Source organism: Curcuma longa, chromosome 20, assembly GCF_044706935.1.
Source record: "Curcuma longa cultivar G26 ecotype Majalengka, Jawa Barat chromosome 20, ITB_CL_G26_1.1, whole genome shotgun sequence".
NCBI classification, from domain to species: domain Eukaryota; kingdom Viridiplantae; phylum Streptophyta; class Magnoliopsida; order Zingiberales; family Zingiberaceae; genus Curcuma; species Curcuma longa.
Genome location: NC_133880.1, coordinates 12578299 through 12604468, shown reverse-complemented (window position 1 = coordinate 12604468; position 26170 = coordinate 12578299). Strand labels below are relative to the sequence as shown.

Sequence of the window (26170 nt, the reverse complement as noted above, 5' to 3'; positions counted from 1 at the left end):
GAAGGGGATCAACCATATTAGAAAGGGGTCAAACCTGACCTTCTAATACAGCATTAAATAACTTTAAATGTAATGTAAAATCTAATTGAAATCAAATTAATTAATTCAATAAATTTTAATTTAAATATTTATTAATTTAATGAATTATTTTATTAAAATAATTATTTTAATGATTTATTTTATTAATATATATAAATTTCTTTTAAATTTTAAAAATTAAAATTAATAAATTATATTTATTAATTTAATGAATTATTTTATTAAAATAATTATTTTTAATGAATTATTTTATTAAAATAAAATTATCAAAATATATTTATTATTTCAATAAATTATTTTATTAAAATAATCGCCCGATGAGGAGGTGTACGGCACTGTAACCGCCTTTTCCCATTTTCTATTTTTCAATTATAGTTTTCATTCTCTATAAAAAATGATATTTTATCATTTTCTGTTTTCTTAGAAAATGACTTCTCATTTTCTAGAAAATGAGATTGGAAAACACAAAGCAAACAGTAACTTCTAAAAAATAAGAAAATGAAAACGGAAAATGATCAAACCAAACGCCCCCTAAATATTTTATTTCATTTTCTATTTTCTTAGAATGCCTAGTTTAGAATGAAAATAAATTATTATTCGATAGTAATATAAATCTCCTTTGAAGGGTTCGAGTTACAGAAACAGTCTCTTGCAAAATGCAAAATGCAACAGCATTTCAAGATAAACCAAATGTGGTCTGACCCTTCCCCGAAACCCTGCACTTACAAGAGCTTCATGCACCAAACTGTATTTTTTTTAGTATAAATCTAGTTTAAGAGTTAAGATTATATCAAGGTAGGGGATCACAGATTCATTTTGGCTTTTTGAGTTTTTTTTATATTGTATTTGTAGATAAGTAGAGCATGTTGTTTTACAAACACTCAAAGAGCTTTTTTTATATATAAAAGGGCAACCCGATGCACGAAGCTCCCACCAATGCAGGATCCTGGGAAAGGGTCTTGTACACAATCTTACCCTGTTATGCAAGAGGTTATTTCCAAGACTCGAACTCATAACCTCTAGATCACTCTGCAGTAACTTTACCGTTGCGTCAAGGCTCCCCTTCAGCTTTTTTTTATATATAGAGGTGGTTAAATCTATCTTTTGACTCACATATATATTTCTTTATGCATAAATAAATAAAATGCATTATATATGCTTCTATAAAAGGGGATTACAACAATACATAAAATAGAAAAATTGAGTTTTAAAATGAAGTAAACTATTGGGAGTCAAATAATTAATATTCTTTCATGTTATCATGTGAGGTCTCATATGGGGATTAAAGGTTATTTTAAAAATTAAAATGGATGCTCTAAATTCCTCGTCAATTGATACCTATCATTAGATCTTTAGCTTCATGATACTTGTTGACTTAGATGTTAATACTAATATCTTTAAATAGTATACCTCGGAGACCATACGCTAATATATAGTAAATTATGATAACCTATATTAGGCTAACAGATAAGGTGTAAGCCTAGAATAGAATAATTGTCATATAAAGATTAAAATAAAACAATAAAGATTTTAAATGGATCTAGCCTTATACCAAAGTATCCACATGAGGTTGTACTAGTGATAAGTCGCCCATGGTTAATAGTCATTTGCACGAGGGCATTATATTTTTGTATATAATGGGTTTTATCTCATACGTCAGTTGATGTTATTACATTCTAAAGACACTAACTCCCATGGTTCACATCTTTGTGGATTTATTGGTATGGATTCACCAAAAATGTATTATTGGTGATCGATGTATAGTTGGTGACTAAATTATGATAATTAACATTATATTAAATTTAAAAAATGATAAGTAGAATAACAATAGACTCAAAATGTTGATAAATAATTAAAAGAAAATAAATAAAAATAATCAGTTAAATATATAAATATATATATAAAGGAAAATTTTAAGTTGTAATATAAAATTGCAATTTACCTTATTTTATTAACCTCTTAATCAAGATTAAATTATACAAATCCTTCCTCATTGCTCACTAAGCAAATGCAATTTTGCAAGTAAAGATACCTTTTTGAGATTATAATTGGTTTTAACTAAGTACTGAGAGTTGCTTAGATATCTAGATATCTCGACCTACTAATTCAGAATTTGATTTTTATTTTGTTGTATTCTTTTATTCTATCCATATGATTTACACGATACTGTTTAATTTATTTCTAGAAAAAAAATATAAATAAGTTTTTGATTATCTAGAGTTAGTGATTAGTTGTGTGGCTATTAGTTCCTTTTTATCACACTCTCACCAAGTGGGGCACCTCACATTATCACCAAATATGGCACCTCTTGATAAGAACAATTAGACACCAAGAGCGTGGCATGAAAGCTCAAATAAATTAAGAATCTGCTTCAAGTTTTGAAAGGAGCAATGACTAAGATAATTGTAAACCTGGAGGGGTGTAGATGTCGGTAAAAGGGATGAAAATAATAAAGAAGCATCTAGTTCATGTCAGACACCAATAACCTTGTCATCCTCAAAGAAAAAGAAGTAAAATTAAAGGTGATACAACAATTCAATGATTTCGTAAGTTTATTAATGGACAACGCATTAATGCTTCTAACCATCGTGTGAGAATTATTAGCTATTATAACATTAGGAGGACATGTTCGTGGTATAAGGCCATAAAAGGATGGCATGTTAATAGAGGCACTTAAGTGTAGGATCCAAGACAACAATGAGAAGTACAAGAACAAATACCTCCATAGGCAGATTAAGTGACTAAAATAAGCACTAACAAAAGCCTAGAGCCCATGATGTTGTGATTATGTTGAAATAACAACAGTTGAATTGGACTGGCATATAACATGAGATGAACGATAAAAAGGGATCTTAACTTGCCCAAATGGTTCAGCAAAGAATCCTTCACGATCTCACCATTGGGAATTTGGCATATTTTATGTTTTCTACAAATTAAATCATCCCTCAAAGGGTCAGCCCAAAGAGGTGAGCTGGATATACTAGCCAAGACACTTGGGTTGAATCTGACTACTAATCCAAGTGGGCATATTAGGGTCCTACTGTGAACAACAAAGTTCTAGTAGCCTAAAGGGGCAATGGGATGGTGAACTTGTGTTGCTACTATAGGGTTGTTAAATGTGACTATGAATGGCAACAATGATAGTTGCTAACACGCGACGATGGGCTAGTGTTCCCAAGATCATGATAATAGACTATAAGCAACATTGATGCGAGGTGACAATGAAGGGCATCAGCTAGGAGAAGGCAATAACACTCGTGCCCGTCACACAGTTGAGGTGTAGATGAGTGACTAAGCGGGATTGGGAATATATTGCACAATTGAAAGAAAGATGCCACACAAGAGATCATGCAGACACTAAGATATGCAAGGACAATCGGCCAAGATATGTGAGGCCTGCAGTTGATTGGGAACAACATAAATGACAATGAGATTATTCCAGAATCAGCTCCCATTATAATAATATTCCAGTTTATATAATGTATTATGACAAAAGAAATATTACAAATGAGTATTTTATCCTTTACATTTTTGCACATAGAACTTTGGCCAATAATAATAGACAATTCAAAATCCTAATTGTAAAATATATAGCTTTTTCTTGAACTGTATTTTCTTTGAAATAAGTTGTTCCTTCTTAAACTACTACCTCTCCTCTTATCCCTACCTCCCCCACCCCCCTTCCAAAAATAAATAAATAAATATCCTTTATTATTTTAATAGTCCATCTCCCATTCTATATTTGGACATTCTAAAGCTATGTATGCTTCCTTCTTTCAGAAATCTATCACTACAAGGAAACCACCCAAAAAAATGTGATGAGGGTTTAAACCTGGTAGAACATACAATGCAACTCAAAGAGCATAAATATAGCTAACTGATCCCATAAGTTGTTTCTGGTGTACATATGCTTGCATCAAAAAGTAAACAAATGGAAAGCCGAACACCTGTATTAATGAGAAAGAAATTTAAGGTGATATTAGAGCAATGACATCATGCCTGAAAACTTGAACAAGAAATGCATCCAACCAAATAAGTTGTTATTACTTATCATCTCAAAGTAGTTTAACATGGTGAGTTTATCAGTCCTAAAAGAAAAGAGTTGCTATAACCAGATGATACCTTCTCTCTTTCTCTTTCCATTCTTCTTTCTTCTTCTTCTTTCTTCTTTCTTGCACGTTCCCTGCATGTAAGATAATGATGCATCTTTCCCTTAACTATTTGTGCATTTGAAATCAGCAGAAAATGAACCTTATACCTCAAATAAAATACAGTTGCATTGTATCAATAAGTAGGAGTGTTCATGGGACAATTTTGTCCATTTCTAATCCAGCATAAACAAAGAGGCTACACAAAATCAATCAAAGCCTAATGTAAGTAAGGTTGGTCAGGTCGAACCAATTTAAGATCAAAGGTATGTCTTTGTAAATGGGTCACATTGGGTCTGTCCAAAATAAGGAAACCAGAACCTGGACTTTTAAATGTTGAAAAGTTTAAGCAATTCAAAAGTAAAAAAACCTGATTGTTTTAGTGGGGCCAGGATCGTAGGTTTTCTAATAACACTATCAGTAAATGCTCCAAAATGGACTATCTTGACAGGCCAACAATACCTTGACATTAATTTAGATAGAGTGTCCACATGCAGACCAAGTTGTACTGAGTTTGAAAGAGGACAAATGAGGAAGTTCACAATGTCTTTGGCAGAGCATTAATGAGATAAGCAGACAACAATTTCTGGAAAAAAGACAATCATGGTTGCCTAAATTGGTCGATATGGATATGAATCACCTGGGCTGGCTTGATATCAGCAAAGGGCAATATGATCTCTCTAAGAAATCAATCATTTCCTACCATTGCATGTGATCGATAAAGAATACTATTGACTGAGAGAGAATATAAGACCTCTCTTAATAAATATTGCTACAAAATCTCCTCAATTAAATTCAATAACATGGAATGTTAAATAAAATTTTATTTATATATTTAATAACCCTAGATTAACAAATGTATTAGTCAGTTCTAAATTAATAAAATATGATTTGTCACTTATCAATTATCTAAGATATACATTTAGTTTAATAATATAATGTTCTTCAATATTTCTAGAATACCATTCAAATGTATTAGTCAGTTCTAAATTAATAAAATATAATTTGCCACTTACCAATTATCTAAGATATACATTTAGTTTAATAATATAATATTCTTTAATATTTCTATAATACCATTTTTAAATAATAACATTAATAATCCAATATTGTTAACCTAATAATAACACTAATATGAAATTATTGATAATCTAACCAATCTAATTAATTAATGCTACTATTCATAATTTGTATTATGCTATATTTTCATGAAACATAATAGATATCCATATTATGCAATCACATTATTCGTCATCTTTTTGTCAAATTATTTGATTTTCACTTCTTTATTTTTTTCCTAACGATTCGTCATCATTCTTAGATTTTTTATCATTCTATCCTGCTATCAACACACAATAATTTTGACAACTATGATATTTTCCTATCCCAAAATTCTTTATGAATCAGAGAGCCACCGATTTAGCTTTTAAAAAAAGAAGAAAAATTATTCCCAAGGAGGAGGCAAGCATGTGATAGGCAACAATCTTCCTCTTTCTCAACCTCTTCGATCTTCCAATTGGATCAGTTATCTTCTCCTAATCAATTCCACCTACTACTTCCTTTTCTCTATCAGGTGAAAAACTTCCAGTGAATCATCGCAATGCCCACACTGCCTTCTCATGCTCCTTGTGCTACATAATCCACAGCTTCTTCATTGTGAGCAGTTCTCGACATCCTCCTCCACCTTCCTGCCATTCCAGTTGCCTACAACCTAAGATCCAACAGCATCCCTTGGCACAATCCACGACAACCTTGGTGTGGTTGCACCAACCTCCACATTCAATCTACTACACAACCTAGATTGACCTCTTTATCATCCGATCATCAGCTATCTAGCAGCCACTACAAAGTGACACTCATACTTCCACTCCCTATCTTAAAGTGTCTTGTGTCCCTACTTCACTCCAATAATGACCTCCAGTTTTTGAGGCAGGACAAACAAGTGCAAGCATCGTGCAGTCCACTGTCATCCTCATGTGTAGATATAATGAACTCATTGTTAGGGATTTGTTTGGCCAATCACTTATATACATGATTGCATAAATATTCACTTCCCAAATTCATCCATTCTCAGCTTGTTTTCCAGCTGATCTATATGCCCACAAAAAGCCCTACTAAGCATCTTCCTGCAGATGAAACACAAATGTTTCTTCTCCAGGGATGATTTTCCACAGAACGGTCATACCAAACCATGGCTTCATTCCCATTTCTACTTGTCTCATATGAGGTCTCGCCATCTTATTATAAGTGAGAGTAGTGCCTTTCTCTTGTGAAATATCTGCTACCCTACTACTTGCTTTTGTTACGAAATTGAGGGAGGCTAGACAATACTCATCACAGCTTTGGTCCACCCTTGCTTCTATAGAGACGTATTAACATGTAGAAGTATTTAATCCTCCTCCCTCATTCTTCTTGCTTCTTCCCAGCAGCTACCACTTCTTCCTCTTTCATAACAATCCAACAGCCTAATCTTCTCTGCAATCAGATATATTTCTTCTCTGCTCATATTTTATCATAAATCAACTATATTCTATTTGTGCAATGCATATGTGTCACCAAAAAGGAAGAATTGAATAGAGAAAATGCTCTCATTTTACTATGTCCAATAAAGGGTAAAGTTGTGTCATCCATTTTTCCTCCATTCCCTTGAATGAGTTCCTTTTCCCTAGATCTATTGAATATTGCTATATGTGCCCTTTAGAAAGACATCCACCCAAGAGATTTATTACTGTAAAATATTATGGAATATCTTAGGATATTACAAGACATAAATCCCTAAATATCCTAGGAAAAATTATTCTATAAAGAAAAGACGAATTAAAAGAATATTTATCCCTAAATATTCTAACACTCCCCCTCAAGCTGGAGAATATAAATCATATATTCCCAGCTTGTACATATGTAGCCAATTCAAAGACCTCTCAGTGACTTGGTGAATATATCTGCTAGTTGGTCCTGTGGGTTAACAAAACTTGTAGATATTTCACTAGATATGACTTTTTCTCTGATAAAGTGACAGTCGACTTCAATATGTTTTATCCTCTCATTAAAAACTGGATTCGAGGCGATATGCATAGAGGCTTGATTGTCACATATAAGTGACATTTGTGTAACCTCTCCAAATCTTAGCTCTTGAAGCAACTGTTTGAGTCATATAAGCTCCTGACTGACTATGGTCATAGCTCGATATTCTGCCTCCGCACTGGATCTTGCCACAATATTTTGCTTTTTGCTTTTCCAAGAAATAAGATTATCTCCGACAAATATACAAAAACCAGAAGTAGATTTCCTATCAATGAGAGATCCTGCCCAATCTGCATCAAAATACCCAACGACTCGAGTATGTCCTTTGTCTTTATACAAAAGACTCTTTCCTGGAACACCTTTGATATATCGAATAATGCGAGTCACAGCATCCTAATGTTCCTTGCATGGAGAGTTAAAAAACTGACTTACTACACTTACTGCAAATGAGATATTCGGACGAGTAACAGTAAGATAGCTGAGTCTCCCTGACGAGATCTGGAAGAGGCTCCCCCTGATTTGGCATAAGCTTGATATTAGGATCCATGGGGGTGTCAACTGTCTTTGAGTTTAACATACATGTTTCTTCTAGAATATCCATTGCATACTTCCTTTGGGATATGATAATCTCATTTTTGGACTGTACTACTTCTATCCCTAAAAAATATTTAAGTTTGCCGAGATCTTTTGTCTGAAAGTGTTTAAAAAGATGTTTCACCTGTGAATTCCCGAGATGATCACTACCTGTGATAACAATATCATCGACATAAACTACTAAGTAGATGCAACCAGTAGATGAGTGTCGATAAAAAACAGAATGGTCAACCTCACTCTGAGTCATGCCAAATTGTTGAATTACAGTACTAAATCTACCAAATCATGCTCTGGGAGACTGTTTGAGGCCATATAAAGATTTCCGCAGTCGATATACAAGACCAGAAGACTCCCTTTGAGCAACAAAACACGGAGGTTGCTCCATATAGACTTCTTTGAGCAGGTCACCATGTAAGAAAGCATTTTTGATGTCCAACAAATAAAGAGGCCAATGTCGAATCGCAACAATGGACAGGAATAGGTGCACAGAAGACATCTTGGCAACAGCAGAAAAAGTGTCCCCATAATTCAATCCAAAGATCTGAGTATAACCTTTAGCAACGAGGCGAGCCTTAAGCTGGTCAACCTTTCCGTCTGGACCAACTTTCACCGTATACATCCATCGACAACCGACAACTGACTTCCCTGATGGTAGAGGAACGAGATCCCAAGTCCCACTGCTCTGTAAGGCACACATTTCATCGACCATAGCCTGTTTCCATCCTGGATGGGCAAAGGCATCACCTGCAGTCTTCGGAAGATAAACAGATGACAAGGAGGAAAGACAAGCAAAATAGCAAAGAGAAACACGATGATAACTCAAAGATACATAATGAGGAGAAGGATTACGAGTGGAATGCATACATTTCCGAAGTGCAATGGGAATATCAGTCTCAGGAGATGAGACCGGAGGACGAGGTAAAAGACTTGGCTCCAAAGATGTGTCCATGGCAGTGTCAGTGGTGGTCGGCGGCAAAGCAGGATGAGGACGACGCTGATAACCTACAATGGAGGAGATGTCCTCGGAGGCGACAGAGACTCCTCCGGAGGATAAAAGATAGTCATTGGTGCAGACGTAGAAGGAGAAAACTCAGACGGAGATCCATTAGGCCCAAAAAATGGAACCGAATCAAAGAATGTGACATCAGCAGAGATGAAGTACCGACGGAGAGTAGGAAAATAACACTTGTATCCTTTCTGAGACCGTGGGTACCCAAGAAAGACACTTATGAGACCGGGTTGAAAGTTTGTCAATGCCAGGATCGAGAGCATGAATAAAGCATATAGAACCAAAGACCTTAAGTGGTAAAGAGTGAAGAGACTGATGAGGATAAAGAATATGATAAGGTATTTGACCTTGTAGAGTGGAGGAAGGCATGCGATTGATGAGATAACACGCAGTAAGTATAGTGTCACCCCAAAACTGAAGAGGAACATGAGAATGGAGAAGAAGAGTCCGGGTGGTCTCAAGAAGATGGCGATTCTTGCGCTCAGCAACTCCATTTTGTTGAGGAGTATGAGGAAAAGATGTTCAATGCAATACACCATGAGATGCCAAGAAGGTCTGAAATGAAGTAGATAGATACTCACGTGCATTATCACTCTGTAAGGTTCGAAGAGAAATACCAAATTGAGTCTTGATTTCATAGAAGAAAGATTGAAAAATAGAAAACAACTTCGAACGATCCTTCATCAGATATAACCAAATACAACGAGAAAAATCATCTATAAAGGTAACAAAGTATCGTGACCCCAATGTAGAAGAAACATGAGTCGGACCTCAAACATCGGAATGAACCAAAGAAAAAGATGACGTAGCCCGACTCACAGTGCGAGAAGAAAAAAAACTACGAATATGCTTTCCTAATTGACATGATTCACAAGATAAAGAATCTAAGTGAGAAAGACCAGGATGTAATTGTTTCAACTTATCAAGACCTGAATGTCCCAACTGAGCATGAATAAGAAGGGGAGATGCTGTCGCCGAACCAGCAAGAGAGGATTGTTGAAGTCGATATAGGTCATGAGACTCATATCCGAAGCCAATCATCTTCCCCGTAGTCCGATCCTGCAAGGAAACAGAAGATTTTGTAAACGAGATGACACAATCAAGAGACTGAGTAAGCTGGCTAATTGATAATAAATTAAAGGGAACACCGGGAACATAAAGAACATTATGAATAGAAAGAGATGGGGAAGGATGAACAGTACCAACACCCTGAGATTGAATTTGAGAACCATTTGCCATGGTGACAAAAGGTAAATAACCAGAAGTAGAGAGAGAATAAAAAAGTAATCTATTACCAGTGATATGATCGGTGGCCCCAGAATCAAGAACCCAAGAACTCAAAGAGCGAGATATGTCAGCAAAGGAATTACTAGTGAGTGCAACGGCAATAGGGGAATCAGAAGTTTTTCGATCCTCATACCATTTCAGAAAGTCATCATAGGAAGGTAGTGGGGTCAGATCTGGTGGTTCTTTGTCACCCTTACGAGAGATATCCGACTTTGAAGCACTAGAGGTAGCCATGGAGAGAGAAAGGCAATGGTTTCAAATCAAAGGAACGCGTCGGGAAGAAACCGATCCTTGTGTTGTTTTCTGTTACTGTTTGAGGTACAAAGTTATTTGCTGTTTGCTGTTTTCAAATCAGAGAAAGGCGGCCTGTTTGCTGTTTGCTGTTACAGGTTTCTTCCCACGTGAACCTGTAACAGGTCCAGCAAACAGAATGGAAGAGGCGACCTGTTTGCTGTTTGGGTTTCCTCCCACGTGAACCAGTAACAGGTCCAGCAAACAGAATAAAGAGGAGGTCGCACTGCTGAGTCTGCCTGTTTCTGGAAGAACGAGAAGACGGTGGCAGCGGTGGCATTGCTGAGTCTGCCTGCTCCTGGAAGAACGGGAAGAGGAGAAGGAAAAAATTGTTGCTGCTGTGTTGCTAGAAAAGCAGAAGGTAGGTGCTGAGGATGTTGCACCAGTAGGGTTCCTTTCCTTAATCGCCAAAGACCTTGAGGCTGTTGATGGCCCTTCCTCTAGCGCCAGTAGAAGACGCTGGCGTTGCTGAGGATGCACGCGATCGGTGCTAGAATGGCGTCGCGATTGCTCTCTGTTCGCGGTGGACGTCGCGAGCAGGGATGGATTCTGAGTCGAGATGCGGGAGGCGGCGGCGAACAAAGAGGAGAGGGAAAAGAAATTAGGGTTAGGCGGATAAACCTAAATTCGTTCGCTCTGATACTATGTAAAATATTATGAAATATATTAAGATATTACAAGACATAAATCCCTATTTATATATGAATATAGGGACCTATTCTAGGAAAAATTATTCTATAAAGAAAAGACAAATTAAAAGAATATTTATCCTTAAATATTCTAACAATTACCATGATTTTTTTTATCCTCATTTCACTTCATCCTTTCTATCTTCATTGTCTTTTTGTTGATGTGCTGATATAAGGTCAGAGAAATAGTTAGTTGTATCCTTCATCAACAACTCACAGAGATTTACTTATATGAAATATGTTCTTAAAGGGAAGCCTTGGCACAACCGTAAAATTGTTGTCGTGTTACTTAGTGGTCACGGGTTCAAGTTGAGAAAACAGTCTCTTGCAATGCAGAATAAGGCTGTGTATAATAGATCCTTCCCCAAGATCCTACATTAGCAAGAGTTTCATGCACTAAGCTGCCTTTTATATGAAATGTGTTCTTAGTTAGATTTTAGCATTTTTATGTTTATGAGAGCTTTTCTAGTTATGTAAAAATATTGGATATGTATAGAGTACCTATGATCCAACTAGTAAGGAATGTTGGTGTAGGTTTGTTTGAGAGTCTTATAAATGTTAAGTAAGCATTTCTTACAACATAAACAATTTTTCGACTCAATTTGTACAAAGGATAATGGAGAAAACATCATATTAATTTAGTAGCGTGGTTCATGATTTAAAATGGCATTTTGTGCTAGGTGAAATGGTTAAAATATATCATTCTAATAAATTACTGAAACTCGATACTACACGAAAGCAATGTCAACCATGTTGTTAGTGTCAATCATGTCGATGAATATCATTTCATCTAGCACTCAACATCCCTTGGCATGGATAAAGATTAATTGAGATAATGTTATTTTTTTTAGGTTGTCTTCATACAAAATAATATCAAATTTGTATTATTTTAGATAGAAAGTATTATCTTCTTTTTCTTCTTCATCCTATTCTTCCTTCAAGCCTTGGCGCAATGGTAAAGTTGTCATGTGACATGGTTGTCACGGGTTCAAGTCACGAAAACAGCCTCTTACATTGCATGGTAAGATTGCATACAATAGATCCTTCTCTATGATCCTACATTGGCAAAAGCTTCGTGCACCAAGCTACACTTTATCTCATTCCTCCTTTCACCTCCAATTCACCACCGACACCATATATCAGAACATTGGCATGATATTTTAAGACATTATTGTTTCGATCAAGGATCGAACTAGCACAGCTCGAGATTTTGTATCTTGATGTGGTTTAAACAATTAAGAAAGTATGTCTATATTTTTTGGAGGACGAACAATCTGATTTCAAGGAATCAACTATTGAAAAGATTGTAGATATTGGCATTTCTATTTTAAGATTACTCAATTTCACATTAGTTGTCATCCTCATAGTTATGAGCATGATTTATTGACTTTGCTAAAAATATAAATTATGATAACAACCATCATAATGTACGAATCAAGGTTTCACATACTATATTTTTGAATGGTTTTGAGGACACCTAAGAGCTTTGTGCCAAATGGCATACATGCTGGGTAGCTTTTCAACATTGAATATAAAAGAACACTAACAGGTTATTTGTGAACACGGACCATAAAATTTGATTGTGGATGCAAAGGTAATCCCAATTTTTGGAACAAGAGACCCATGTTTTGATTTTTGTCTAGATGCCTTGATGTGTGAAGATCTCTGACTTAAAATGTCTTGAGAGCCCCACTTCATGCCAACGTGGGACTTACCAGCATTATAATAAATCATCCACTTTGGAAGTGGCATTCCCTCTTTTTACCAATATGGGACTAAAGATAATGGCCCATTAAGCTAGCTTGGTTAGACTTTTAATAGCAATAGGTACATGCTATATTAAATAATATCAGCCAACTCAATACAAAGTTCAAGTAAGGTTTACAGTACTGGGCCTATATAAATAATAGCACCTGTCTCTGATTGCAAGCTACCATTAAGTTCTTTTGCCTATGGATTACTCCAACCTTTTTAGGGTCTTTATTATGTGATGAATTTATTTGTTGCATAAGCTATTATTTCTCAGCTAACAAGGATTATTTCCATGTCAACCACAACTGTTCAGCACAATGCATATTCCTCTGTTTCTATTAGTAATATCAATAGGTTTAGAGCACCAAGAGAGTAGAACAAATACAGATCCCAGCTTACCATTTTGAAGAACCATGTTTCACATACTAAGCCCAGTTCCTAAACTTTTTACACAAAGGTGTTAAGGTGGCAATTATAAACAACTAAAACAATGCAAACAGTTCAGTTGTCGAGAATATACTCTGTGAAAACAACAATTATAAAAATCATTCTAAAAATTATCTGTTATATGGTCCATTCACTATCACACAGCTAAGCTTACACAATCTTACCTATTTTATCAGAAACCTCCATAGGTGTTTGTCGATAACAAAACAATGGTTTAATGCCATATTATGTTGGATGAGAAAGGTTGAATTAACTAAAAGAATAGAACCAACACGCTGTTAATAGAAAAATAAAACAATATATAGCAACTTTATATAGACTATTTGAATAACAAGAATCATATCAATTAAAAAGGTTTTTGCACAAAGGTGTTAAGGTGGCAATTATAAACAACTAAAACAATGCAAACAGTCAGTTGTCGAGAATATACTCTGTGAAAACAACAATAATAAAAATCATTCTAAAAATTATCTGCTATATGGTCCATTCACTATCACACAGCTAAGCTTACACAATCTTACCTATTTTATCAGAAACCTCCATAGGTGTTTGTCGATAACAAAACAATGGTTTAATGCCATATTATGTTGGATGAGAAAGGTTGAATTAACTAAAAGAATAGAACCAACACGCTGTTAATAGAAAAATAAAACAATATATAGCAACTTTATATAAACTATTTGAATAACAAGAATCATATCAATTAAAAAGGTTTTTGCATAGAACATGATGCAAATAAAAAATTGTTGACACACCGAAGCTCTTGTGCTTTCATCTTAACTTCTTCAGGAGTCAGAGCTAGCTTGTTTGCTTCAGTCTTTTCTTCCTTACGAACCTGAAAGCGCATGGCATATAAGACCAAAATTTGAACATGCTCACCACAGTATAAATCATAGGTAGAAAAATTGGCTAATCAAGATTTGGATCTGCCAAGAGGTGCGGCAAGAAATGTACAGAAATAGGCACAAGCGAGAAAAGCCCACCAAAATTAACAAATATTGATAAAGAAACAATAGAAATCAGCAAAAATCATAGAAATCAGCAGAAATCAAAGGTGTCCAGGTAATGCCATCTTTCAATGGCGTGGAAGGAATTCCAACAATGATATTGACTTGGAAGCAACAATGAAATGTTGTGGTTGTGTGCATGATTGGGGAGGAGATATTCTCTATAGTGCATGGCTGCATGCAGGGCAATGGATGGCTTGCTCTGGCAGTTCCTGTTGAATGAACATTGCCAGGGTATGGTGCTGTAGCTCTTCTTCATCACTTTGGACCTCTTCATCTTTAGAATTATATTTAGGTCTTGTTGAGGATGGGTACCCAGGCATGCAGCTAAAATTTTAAGCAAATAACTTAATATTAATATAATTATAACTCAGAATATAATACTAGATAAAATCATATTATTAATAGTATAAATCTTATATGATCACTCCTATTAGCAATCCTTCTTATTAATTATTACTAATATAATTTGAATACTAGTAATAGTACTTAATGTTGGGTTGAATGTTAGACCTGCTTTGTTATATAGAGTTAAATGTTGGGCTATGAAATGAGCACACGAGCAAAAGATAAGAATCGCAAAGATAAGGATGTTAAAGTAGAAGTACGGCAAACGAGAATAGACAGAATAAAAAAAATAGAATATTAGAGAGAAAGTTGGAATTGAACCTATTGAAGGAAACTCTGAGAGAGCATTTAAGATGGTACGGACATGTATTCAAGCATCCAATAAATGGCCATGTTAGGTGATGTGAGATTGACAAATATATATATATATTAATAGAGGAAGAAAGAAACCAAACAAAACTTAGTTAGCAACGATAACACAAGTAAAAATTCATTTCAATGATGATATAGTAGGAGATCAAACCAAATGGCATAAAAGGATCCATATAATCGACCCCACTTAGTGGGATAAAAGTTTGATTGCTGTTGCTATTGTTATAGTACTTAATCCTTAAATTTATCTTCTATTAATTGATTATTAATATAGATTTTAGTTAAAGACAATTAGACATTCTCAAATTATGATGTTATTATATCAACTATCAGTTATATTATGAATTAACAATTGATTAATAAATATTTTAAAGAATATAAATAGAATAATATTTAACATAGCATTTTGTTAAATAATTATAAATACTTTTATTCTTCACTAATACAATAAATATAACCAGGCTAATAATAACTATTATTAGTTTCTATGATAATAATTTTACAAATCTAATCAACCCAATAGATATGATTTTATAAATTCTTGCAATTTCATTTTCATTAACAAAATAATGAACAATTATCAGTTTTATATTAAGGCTTGTTTGGTGATGTGGTATGTAATAACATTGCTGCATGAAATAATATATTTTATGATTTATGAATGACACCAAAAGAGTTGAGCAAAAATTGATTTAAAAATTCATCACTTATTTTGGTCTTAATATAAAAAAGAAGTAAAATGAGATTTGTTTGGTAAATGACTGATATGTCAATTTTTAAATTTACAAAATGCAAATAGTATTCTTTTGGTACATTAAATAATCTTAAATTCCTTTCTTTTCCTTTTATTTTACTATTGATCTCATACTAACAAGCTATTCGATTGATACTGAATCACCAATAGGCATCTTTTCATGATACAAACATCTCACAAGGTTTTATTATTCTATGTGATAGAAATTGAATAATATCAGAAATGTTAAATACATAAAGCTATATGCATATCAAGGTTTTTAAAGTGACATGTTTTAAAGGAGGAAGGAATGGGTGGCAGAAAGCCCACCCTTGCCCATACTACAAATGGAACATATTAAGCATGCTTAAATACCAAGAGGTTCCCCACTTTAAGTGTATTGGCATTTTATGTTGGAATTGGCTCCCTTTTAGGTTTAAATATGTATTAAATTAATGGTTGTTGGTATTTAGAGGGAAAAGTATCTGATATCAGTTCAGTAGGATTGGTCAGATTGAAATGGATAAAATATAAAAATCAAAATCAAATCAAAAAATATGATAAAAAATTTGTGTAACACATGCAATAACAAAGGCTATCATAAAAAGCATATTTATTATTGATCAGATCATGATGACAATACCAATACACTAAAACCGTAGTAAATATATTGTAATATTAATCTGATAATAACATCAAATTAATTAAAAGGCTATTATTAATATGGTTATATGCAAGGATTGAAATTTCGAGCCGTTTTGCTCGATACCGGCGAAAATTTTTATTCCGCCAACAAACTGGCACTGGCACCGGCACCAACATTCCGACCGGGATATCGTTCGTAGGCGTCACTAGGGTCCGACGACTCCTCCGGAGGCGTCGCGAGGGCCACGCATGCCTCAGTCGCGAGTACCCAGTCGCGGTCATGAATGTTTTTTTTTAACTTAGGATTTAATAATCAACTCCTAACTATAATTGAGAAAATTTAAATAAGCTTAAAAAAATATTTTATTTTTTATTTTTAAATATTTAGATTAAATTTTTTATTTTTAGTTAATATATTTTATATTTTAAAAATACCAAAAATATACCAAAACGACACGACACGATATCAAAACTGTATCGTTCCGGTTCGAGACTGAAACCTCGACACATTTCAATATTTTAAACCTTGGTTATATGATAATAATCTTATATGGATTATAAGATTGATGGGTTTCATTAATCTGATATGTACATTAGTATATGTGATAGTAACAGATTAATATGTGTACATATTAGTATTGCATTACTAATAAATACTAAGGAAAATTATTTGATAAATAAATGATATAATAAATTAATACAAGAGGATAGGATCCCCTTCCAGCTTAGCAAGTCCAGCCTACATGACACAGATGCAGTTCAAGTACTCACGGGACATATTAGAGGCACAACCCACACACAACCTATAACTCTCAAGATCCAATAACATGTTACAGTTTGGGGCCTCTATAAATGGTTGGTAATTGTGAAAGCATAGGGGCTATGGTATTAAGCCCTAACTTTACTTTTCTCCTTTTACTTCATGGAGGGGTTGATTAATTAGTGTGAATCATGCATATGTTTTCGGTCTTATTTAGCATACATTTACATAATTTGTGTTAACTTCTAGCTTTTGCATTCACTTCATCCTTTTAGTTCGGATGACTGCTCTTTGTATGTTATTGATAGAACGTGAAGATCTTAGTGTTGGCGCGTATTTAGAGGCACAAAATTAATGAAACAGCATTGTAGCATGGTCCACAGCCAGACCGTTGTAGCCACCATAGCCGTGGATCATCCAGGAAGTCACATTACTCACAGAGCATCAACCAAAGGAAGCAGCAAGATCCACGACCTTAGTGCCTACTGAGTAGAACAAAAGATCAAACTAGAATGCACCACGGTATGCTCGTGGTGTGTTCCATGGTCGTGGAGTGTCAAAGACCGAGCTGTCTTATTTTTAGAAAATTCTATTAACTCTCTTTATTTTTAGAGAATTCTGTTAACCGCCCCTACTTTTTAAGAAATTATATTAGGGTTGCTTTACTTTTTTGGAAACTCTGTCAAGATTCTAAAACTATAAAAGGAAGCAGAGGGGGATGGCTACAAGGCATCGAAGATCTAGGGATCTCCCGATCCCATAATAGGGGATCGAGGAGGTTGCATCCACGACATCAAAGGAACTACGACGACAATGACTTGTGTTAGAATATTTAGGGTTTCTAGAATAATCCTCCTACAATAGGTCTCTATGTTCGTGTATAAATAGGGACTTATTACTTGTAATAAAACAAGGTTTTCATATTCTTTTACATGGTATCAGAGCCGGTTAGGATTTTAGGATTTCCTTCGACCGCCGCCGCGCGTGCAAGTACGCCTTCCCAGCACGGCGTCTTCCTTTTCCCAGAAACGTTGCTTCCTTTCAATCACGAAGCCCACAACGTGCAAGGAGCCTTCCCAGCGCGGCATCTTCCTTTTCCTGGAAACGCGACGTCCTTTCAAATGCGCGAAGAAACTTCTCTTGCAGCACAATCGCGAAGAAGCGTCTCCCACAGTGCGGCGTCCTTCGCGAAGGAGCTTCTCTGCGATTAAATCAAAGAACCCTAGCTTCTCTGTTCCCAATCACGCCGCCTGAGTCTTCTCGGCGCTGTCGCTTCTGGTCGTGGTAATCCGCCGCGATCAGCGCACCGCAAGGTCCGAACAGCTGATCGAGACGCGTAGGCCACCGACGATCTCGCGGCCCACGGCTCACGAGACTTGGTTTTGTCACGTCCTCTCCAGTAGCGCCTCTTGATCAAGCCTGTTCCTCTGTTCCAAGCACCAGCCGCCAAGTAGCAACGTCCCCTGTTCTAAGAGGAGAATAGGGCAAAAAAAAAAAAATTAGCAAACAGAGAACAGTGGTGTCCAGCAAACAGCAACAAAACAACAGCAATTCTTCCAACAGGCCAACAGCAGAAACATCGATTGTTGTCTTCCAAGTTACGGCCACCGGCAGCCGTAAGGGTGCTCAACAACAACAGCAGCAGCAACACCTTTCCGAAAGTAAGTGCTGATGGAGAGAAGATTGATCATGTCACCTCGTAAGGGTGGTAAAAAACCACCAGATCTGACTCCACCGCCTTCCTATGACGACTTTCTGAAATGGTATGAGGATCGAAAAACTTCTGATTCCCCTATTGCCGTTGCACTCACTGGTAATTCCTTTACTGGCATATCTCCCTCTTCGAGTTCTTGGGTTCTTGATTCCGGGGCCACCGATCATATCACTGGTAATATATTACTTTTTATTCTCTCTCTACTTCTAGTTATTTACCCTTTGTCACCATAACAAATGGTTCTCAAATTCAGTCTCAGAATGTCGGTACTATTCATCCTTCTCCATCTCTTTCTATTCATAATGTTCTTTATGTTCCCGGTGCTCCCTTTAATTTATTAAGCTTACTCAGTCTCTTGATTGTGTCATCTCATTTACAAAATCTTCTGTTTCCTTACAGGACCAGAGTACGGGGAAGATGATTGGCGTCGGATATGAATCTCATGGCCTATATCGACTTCAACAATCCTCTCTTGTTGGTTCGGCGGCAGCATCTCCCCTTCTTATTCATACTCAGTTGGGACATCCAGATCTTGAAAAGTTGAAACAATTACATACTGATCTTTCTCACTTAGATTCTTTATCTTGTGAATCATGTCAATTAAGAAAGCATATTCGTAGTTCTTTTTCTCCTCGCACTGTGAGTCGAGCTACGTCACCTTTTTCTTTGGTTCATTCCGATGTTTGGGGTCCGAATCGTGTTTCTTCTACATTGGGGTCACGATACTTTGTTACCTTTATAGATGATTTTTCTCGTTGTACTTGGTTATATCTGATGAAGGAACGTTCGGAGTTGTTTTTTCTATTTTTCAATCTTTCTTCTATGAAATCAAAACTCAATTTGGTATTTCTCTTCGAACCTTACAGAGTGATAATGCATGTGAGTATCTATCTACTTTATTTCAGACCTTCTTGGCATCTCATGGTGTATTGCATCGGACATCTTGTCCTCATACCCCTCAACAAAATGGAGTTGTTGAACGCAAGAATCGCCATCTTCCTGAGACCACCCGGACTTTTCTTCTCCATTCTCATGTTCCTCTTCAGTTTTAGGGTGACGTTGTACTTACTGCGTGTTATCTCATCAATCACATGCCTTCCTCCACTCTACAAGGTCAAATACCTCATCATATTCTTTATCCTCATCAGTCTCTTCACCCTTTACCATCTTGGGTCTTTGGTTCTATATGCTTTACTCATGCTCTCGATCATGGCATTGACAAACTCTCTCCCCGGTCTCATAAGTGTGTCTTTCTTGGATATCCACGGTCTCAGAAAGAGTACAAGTGTTATTCTCCTACTCTCCGTCGGTACTTCATCTCTGCTGATGTCACATTCTTTGATTCGGTTCCATTTTTTGGGCCTAACGGATCTCCGTCTGAGTTTTCTCCTTCTACGCCTGCACCAATGGCTATCTTTTAACCTCCAGCGGAGTCTCTGTCGCCTCCGAAGACATCTCCTCTATTGCAGGTTTATCAGCGTCGTCCTCATCCTGCTTTGTCGCCGACCACCACTGACACTGCCATGGACACATCTTTGGAGCCAAGTCTTTCACCTCATCCTCCGGTCTCATCTCCTGAGACTGATATTCCCATTGCACTTCGAAAAGGTATGCGTTCCACTCGTAATCCTTCTCCTCATTATGTATCTTTGAGTTATCATCGTGTTTCTCCTTGCTATTTTGCTTGTCTTTCCTCCTTGTCATTTGTTTCTCTTCCGAAGACTGCAGGTGATGTCTTTGCCCATCCAAGATGGAAACAAGCTATGCTCGATAAAATGTGTGCCTTACAGAGCAGTGGGACTTGGGATCTCGTTCCTCTACCACCAGGGAAGTCAGTTATTGGTTGTCGATGGGTATATACGGTGAAGGTTAGTCCGGACGGAAAAGTTGACCGGCTTAAGGCTCGCCTCATTGCTAAAGGTTATACTCAAATCTTCGGATTAGATTATGAGGACACTTTTTCTCCTGTTGCTAAGCTGTCCTCTGTGCGCTTATTTCTGTCCATTGCTGCAATTCGACATTGGCCTCTTTATCAGTTGGGCATCAAAAATGCTTTCTTACATGGTGACCTGCTTGAGGAAGTCTACATGGAGCAACCTCTGTGTTTTGTTGCTCAGGGGGAGTCTTCTGATCTTGTATGTCGCCTGCGAAAATCTTTATATGACCTCAAGCAGTCTCCCAGAGCGTGGTTCAGTAGATTTAGTACTGTAATTCAACAATTTGGCATGACTCGTAGTGAGGCTGACCATTCTGTCTTTTATCGTCACTCATTTACTGGTTGCATCTACTTGGTAGTTTATGTCGATGATATTGTTATCACAGGGAGTGATCATCTTGGAATTTCACAGGTGAAACAGCATCTTTTCAAACATTTCCAGACAAAAGATCTCGGCAAACTCAAATATTTTTTGGGGATAGAAGTGGCACAATCCAAAGATGGGATTATCATATCCCAAAGGAAATATGCAATGGATATTCTAAAAGAAACATGCATGTTAAACCCAAAGACAGTTGACACCCCCATGGATCCTAATATTAAGCTCATGCCAAATCAGGGGGAGCCTCTTTCAGATACTGAACGATACAGGCGATTAGTAAGGAAACTAAGCTACCTTACTGTTACTCGTCCGGATATCTCATTTGCAGTAAGTATAGTAAGTCAGTTTCTCAACTCTCCATGCAAGAAACATTGGGATGCTGTGACTCGCATTATTCGATATATCAAAGGCGCTCCAGGAAAAGGTCTTTTGTACGAAGACAAAGGACATACTCGAGTCGTAAAGTATTCTGATGCAGATTGAGCAGGTTCTCCGATTGATAGGAAATCTACTTCTGATTTTTGTATATTTATCGGAGATAACCTTATTTTTTAGAAAAGCAAAAAGCAGAATGTTGTGGCAAGATCCAGTGCAGAGGTAGAATATTGAGCTATGGCCATAGCCAGTCAAGAGCTTATATGGCTCAAACAGTTGCTTTAAGAGTTAAGATTTGGAGAGGTTACACAAATGTCACTTATATGTGACAATCAAGCCGCCATGCATATTGCCTCGAATCCAATTTTTCATGAAAGGACAAAGCATATTGAAGTCGACTGTCACTTTGTCAGAGAGAAAGTCATATCTGGTGAAATATCTACTAGTTTTGTTAACTCACATGATCAACTAGCACATATATTCACCAAGTCACTGAGAGGTCCTCGAATTGACTACATATGTAACAAGTTAGGTACATATGATTTATATTCTCCAGCTTGAGGGGGAGTGTTAAAATATTTAGGGTTTCTAGAATAATTCTCCTAGAATAGGTCTCTATGTTCGTGTATAAATAGGGGCTTATTCCTTGTAATAAAATAAGGTTTTCATATTCTTTTACAACTTGTATCTCTAACTTTATGGAGTAGTTTTTTTATTCAAGGATTAGAGAATAGTCCGATAACATATTTGTGTTGAACTTGTGATTTCTCTTTTATTAATAATATGTTCAATTCTCATACTTAACAAAACGTTGACAATTATAAATGTATTAGCGTATGTTTACAATTATCACATATTAGGGGATGGATCGAAAGGTGAACTCTAATCTTGGATCTATAGAACTAGAGTTGAGTGTTTAATCACGAAAGTAGTTCAAGATCTCTCAAGGATAACATTGGTTATCACAGCGCATATCCTAATTCAATCACCATAAGAATAGGAGCCACATTAGGGTAGATACATCGGTGTATTTTGAGAGGAAACATCAGTTACCGTAGAATAAATCACCTTCAAGCATAATCTAATATTAAGGTAAGAGAGGGAATCACAATTAAATTGTCAACAGTCATCGTGGTGAAACCAAAATCCTAGGATTGTCTCACGATTTAGTTTCCTCATCACTTTTCATTTAGTTTTCTTAGTTCGCTTTATTTTCTCATACAACTATTCCTTATTTAAATTCATCTAGATAGCCTACTTTGTACGTAAATCGGTAGTTAACAACACAATCCCAGAGGACAATATTTTTATTACTTAACGACCACCGTACACTTACGGTTAGCACATATCAATAATGACTTGGGCATCGGAGGCGCCTCGGTAGAATGACTCCCTGCGAAACCTCTAACGTGTGTTAATCAATGCAAGTTCGACCACGAGAGATAGCTTCATCAAGTCCAGTAAGCAATAGATGTTCCCAATTGCAACATGGGCATCATTTGTGATGGAAGACAGGAAGGAAGGAGAAGAGCATAATCCTCCTTTACAGATCTCCTCAGGCTCATTGCGCCTCCTCGATGTCGCCATCCCACACAAAACATAGATCTCCCTCTTTCTCCGGACTTGGAGGTAGCAGCTATGTATCTCATAAGTCGACCCGAGTTATCTTTTCCTTCCACTCTATTGCCAGCCTCCCCATCCCTTGCCTCTCCAACGTTGTCCTTGAGATTGATCTCTACACCAATAATTTCACCGTCCACCTCTTGTAGTCCTCAATCTCTCTAAACTCAAATGGGAATGATAAAGGAAGATGACTCCATTACCCACCTCGCCTTCTGTAACCCTATCTTCTCATTGAGGAACCTGGTCGCTCGTTCCACAACTAGCTGCCTCAACACCGGACACAAAATTAGAGGAAGAAGCACAATGTCAGGGGGTCGAACACGCCCTAATGGTCCTCGTAATGGAGGATCGATCATCTGCTCACATGCTTGAGTAGCTCCTCATCATAGCCAAGTGCACTTACATAGACGGCCTCAACACTCATGAGTCCAACCGCCTCAATGTCATTAATCTCTCCTCCCACCAAGGCTTCACCTCCAGCAAAGCCTTAGATGTTGACTCCAATGGCAATCTCTCTTTCCTAGCCATCCGCAAGTAGATTTTTGGCTCCAAAGATACCTCCATCATCATCCTCCCTCATTGGGCGGAATCTTGGGACTGTGATCCCACAAATGGTCGCAACTTCACCCCCATTCATGCTTCATTCCGTGCATTTAAACATATGCTTGATTACTAATCAGAGAAACTCAATGATTTATCGCCTGTGTAAGAGTCCCTGCTCATGGTTCTTAGTTTATTTACCTAGGTTTCCTTGCTTCTCCAATTGTTTCCTCTAGGCTTTTTGAGTTCCTCTTGCTGCTAGAGGTTAGATTTTTCAGTGGGGAAATTGAACAATTTGCGACCCTCTTGTTGTGATTTTTATATTCACAAGAAACACATCTGATCGCTGGGCTATCAGTCAGATGAGAAATGGAATTCCAAAGCCTGAATCACTAGAGGAAGGGCCTTCTTGAAGTGGATCCTGCCAGTGGTTTACCCCAAAACTGAGACTTAACATCAAAATGTTGCAGGTTTGAGATTGCTTTCATTCCAACCGATGACGGACGAGGGTAAAGAATAAGAATCTTTTACTGATTGCTTCTATGAGATATCATGGCATGCTATTTCCTTTGAAGAATCTGATGTCTGTGATAGCCTTGGTTTGATGTTGGTGGAATACCACATCTAGTGGTCCTAGGTGATGAGGGGAAAGTTCTTAATATTGAGGTTGTTCAGATGGGAAAGACTATGGACCTGAGGCTCATCCTTTTACAGCTGAAAGGATACAAAAATTGAAGGAAGCTTGCTGCAAAACAGAATCAAGCTATTTGAGGCTTGCTTGTTGCCTCTTCTCATGATTATGTCACCTCAAAGCATAATCATAAAGCACCTGTCTCCAATCTTGAAGGAAGGATTGTTGATCAATCTGCTACTTTGAGCTAGAAACAATTTCTACACTGGTTATAGTTGGCCCTAATGGGAAGACAGTACACTCCAATGTAGCGGAACTTATAGAAGAACATGGGGGCTAAGCATCTCCACTCTCCACTGAGTAAAAGAAAATTGCAGAAAAGAGAAGACAAAGATGGAGTTTCAAACTCTGCTATCATTTCTTGTTTCCAAGGAGCAAGATCATGTCATTAGAAATGATGGTGTCAACGTTCCACAGTTTAAACTTGTTGATCAAGGAGAAGGATACCATGAGTTCATTTATGCCGAGTAACCAGGATGCGAGCACATGACTTCTACAGGGAATACCATGGCTAGCACTGCCCTTGGGAGATGAACAGAAGTTTCTGAGTCGCACATTTAAGATCTATGTCATCCCATCACTTGTGTCCATTAGCCCAACAGATATTGATCTCTTCCAATGTTGCTCCCCAACATTTGAGTTCTATTCAGGTCAAGCTATCGACGTTCCCTATTATCCTCCCTCGGCTTCACTACCTTTGTTGATCTTCCAAGCCGAGAGATTATCCTCTCCCCCAAGGGATCGAGGTGTCTTACCTAATACGCCCTCTCCAATTTCATTTAGGTCTAGGGATCGAGTCCAGTATTCTTATATTGCTCTCCCCGACCTTGCATATTCTTCGGATCACAAATCGAGCTCAGTTTTCTTATGCATTCTATAGGAAGATCCCCGACCGAGAACATCCCCACTTCATCTGCACATTATGAGAACATCCCTGATCAGGAACACCCCTACTTCGATTGTGTACCATGGGAACATCTCCCTTTGAGAACATCCCCGGTAAGCACACTCAACCCCGCTTCGCATACTATGTGCTTGGGAACATTCTCATTTGGGAACATCCTCAGTGAGAATCTCTCCTCTAGATAAGAACATTCCCCACCAAAAACATCCCTACTCAACCCCTCTAACTTGGAGCATTCTCTACCTAGAAACATTCTTGTTCAGCCCCTTTGATCTTATTCTCTCCTTGGCCCTCGGTCACGGGATCAAGCACTTTAATCTCTCCCCTAAACCTCAACAAGATCGAGCTTCTCTATCCAATCAGTTTCTTATTCTCTACCCAGCCGGATCAATTTTCTCTCCTCGATCAATGTGAGATCGAGTTTCCCTCGATCATGGGATTGAGCGCCTTATTCTCTCCTTGAATCCCCCAACCTCAGCAAAATCGAGCTTCTCTCCTTGATAGACACAGGATCGAACGTATTTTTCCGACACTTAATCGCAGGATCAAGCACCTTATTCTCTCCCTAGTCGATCACAAGATTGAGCACCTCATACTCTTCCTCCGGCCTCAGCGAAATGGAGTTTCTCTCTGTGGTTGGTGTGAGATCAAGTCTCTTATTCTCTCCACGGCCCTTGATCACTAGATCAAGCTTCTTATTCTCTCTTTGACTTCATGGGTATTCGGGAGTCACGAGATAGAGGTATTTACCCCTTTTATGGTAACAACCCCTGCCCCTAGTCGGAGGTTGTCTCAACCAAGTTATAGATACTTCCCTCTATTATATTTTCTCCCTGACCTACTCGACATTGAGATAGATT

At 37.1% G+C, this 26170-nt stretch overlaps 1 protein-coding gene across 1 annotated transcript in view; it reads right to left on the bottom strand.

Moving 5' to 3' along the window:
* The window catches only part of LOC141813359 (uncharacterized), a 63152-nt gene that overhangs the window by 24764 nt on the left and 12218 nt on the right, over positions 1-26170 (bottom strand). Inside the window, exons 5-6 of the mRNA XM_074701313.1 lie at positions 14036-14115; positions 4162-4222 (exon numbers count right to left, since the gene is read on the bottom strand). Coding sequence (XP_074557414.1) covers positions 4162-4222; positions 14036-14115 — 141 coding nt within the window. The remainder of the gene's footprint in view (positions 1-4161; positions 4223-14035; positions 14116-26170) is intronic.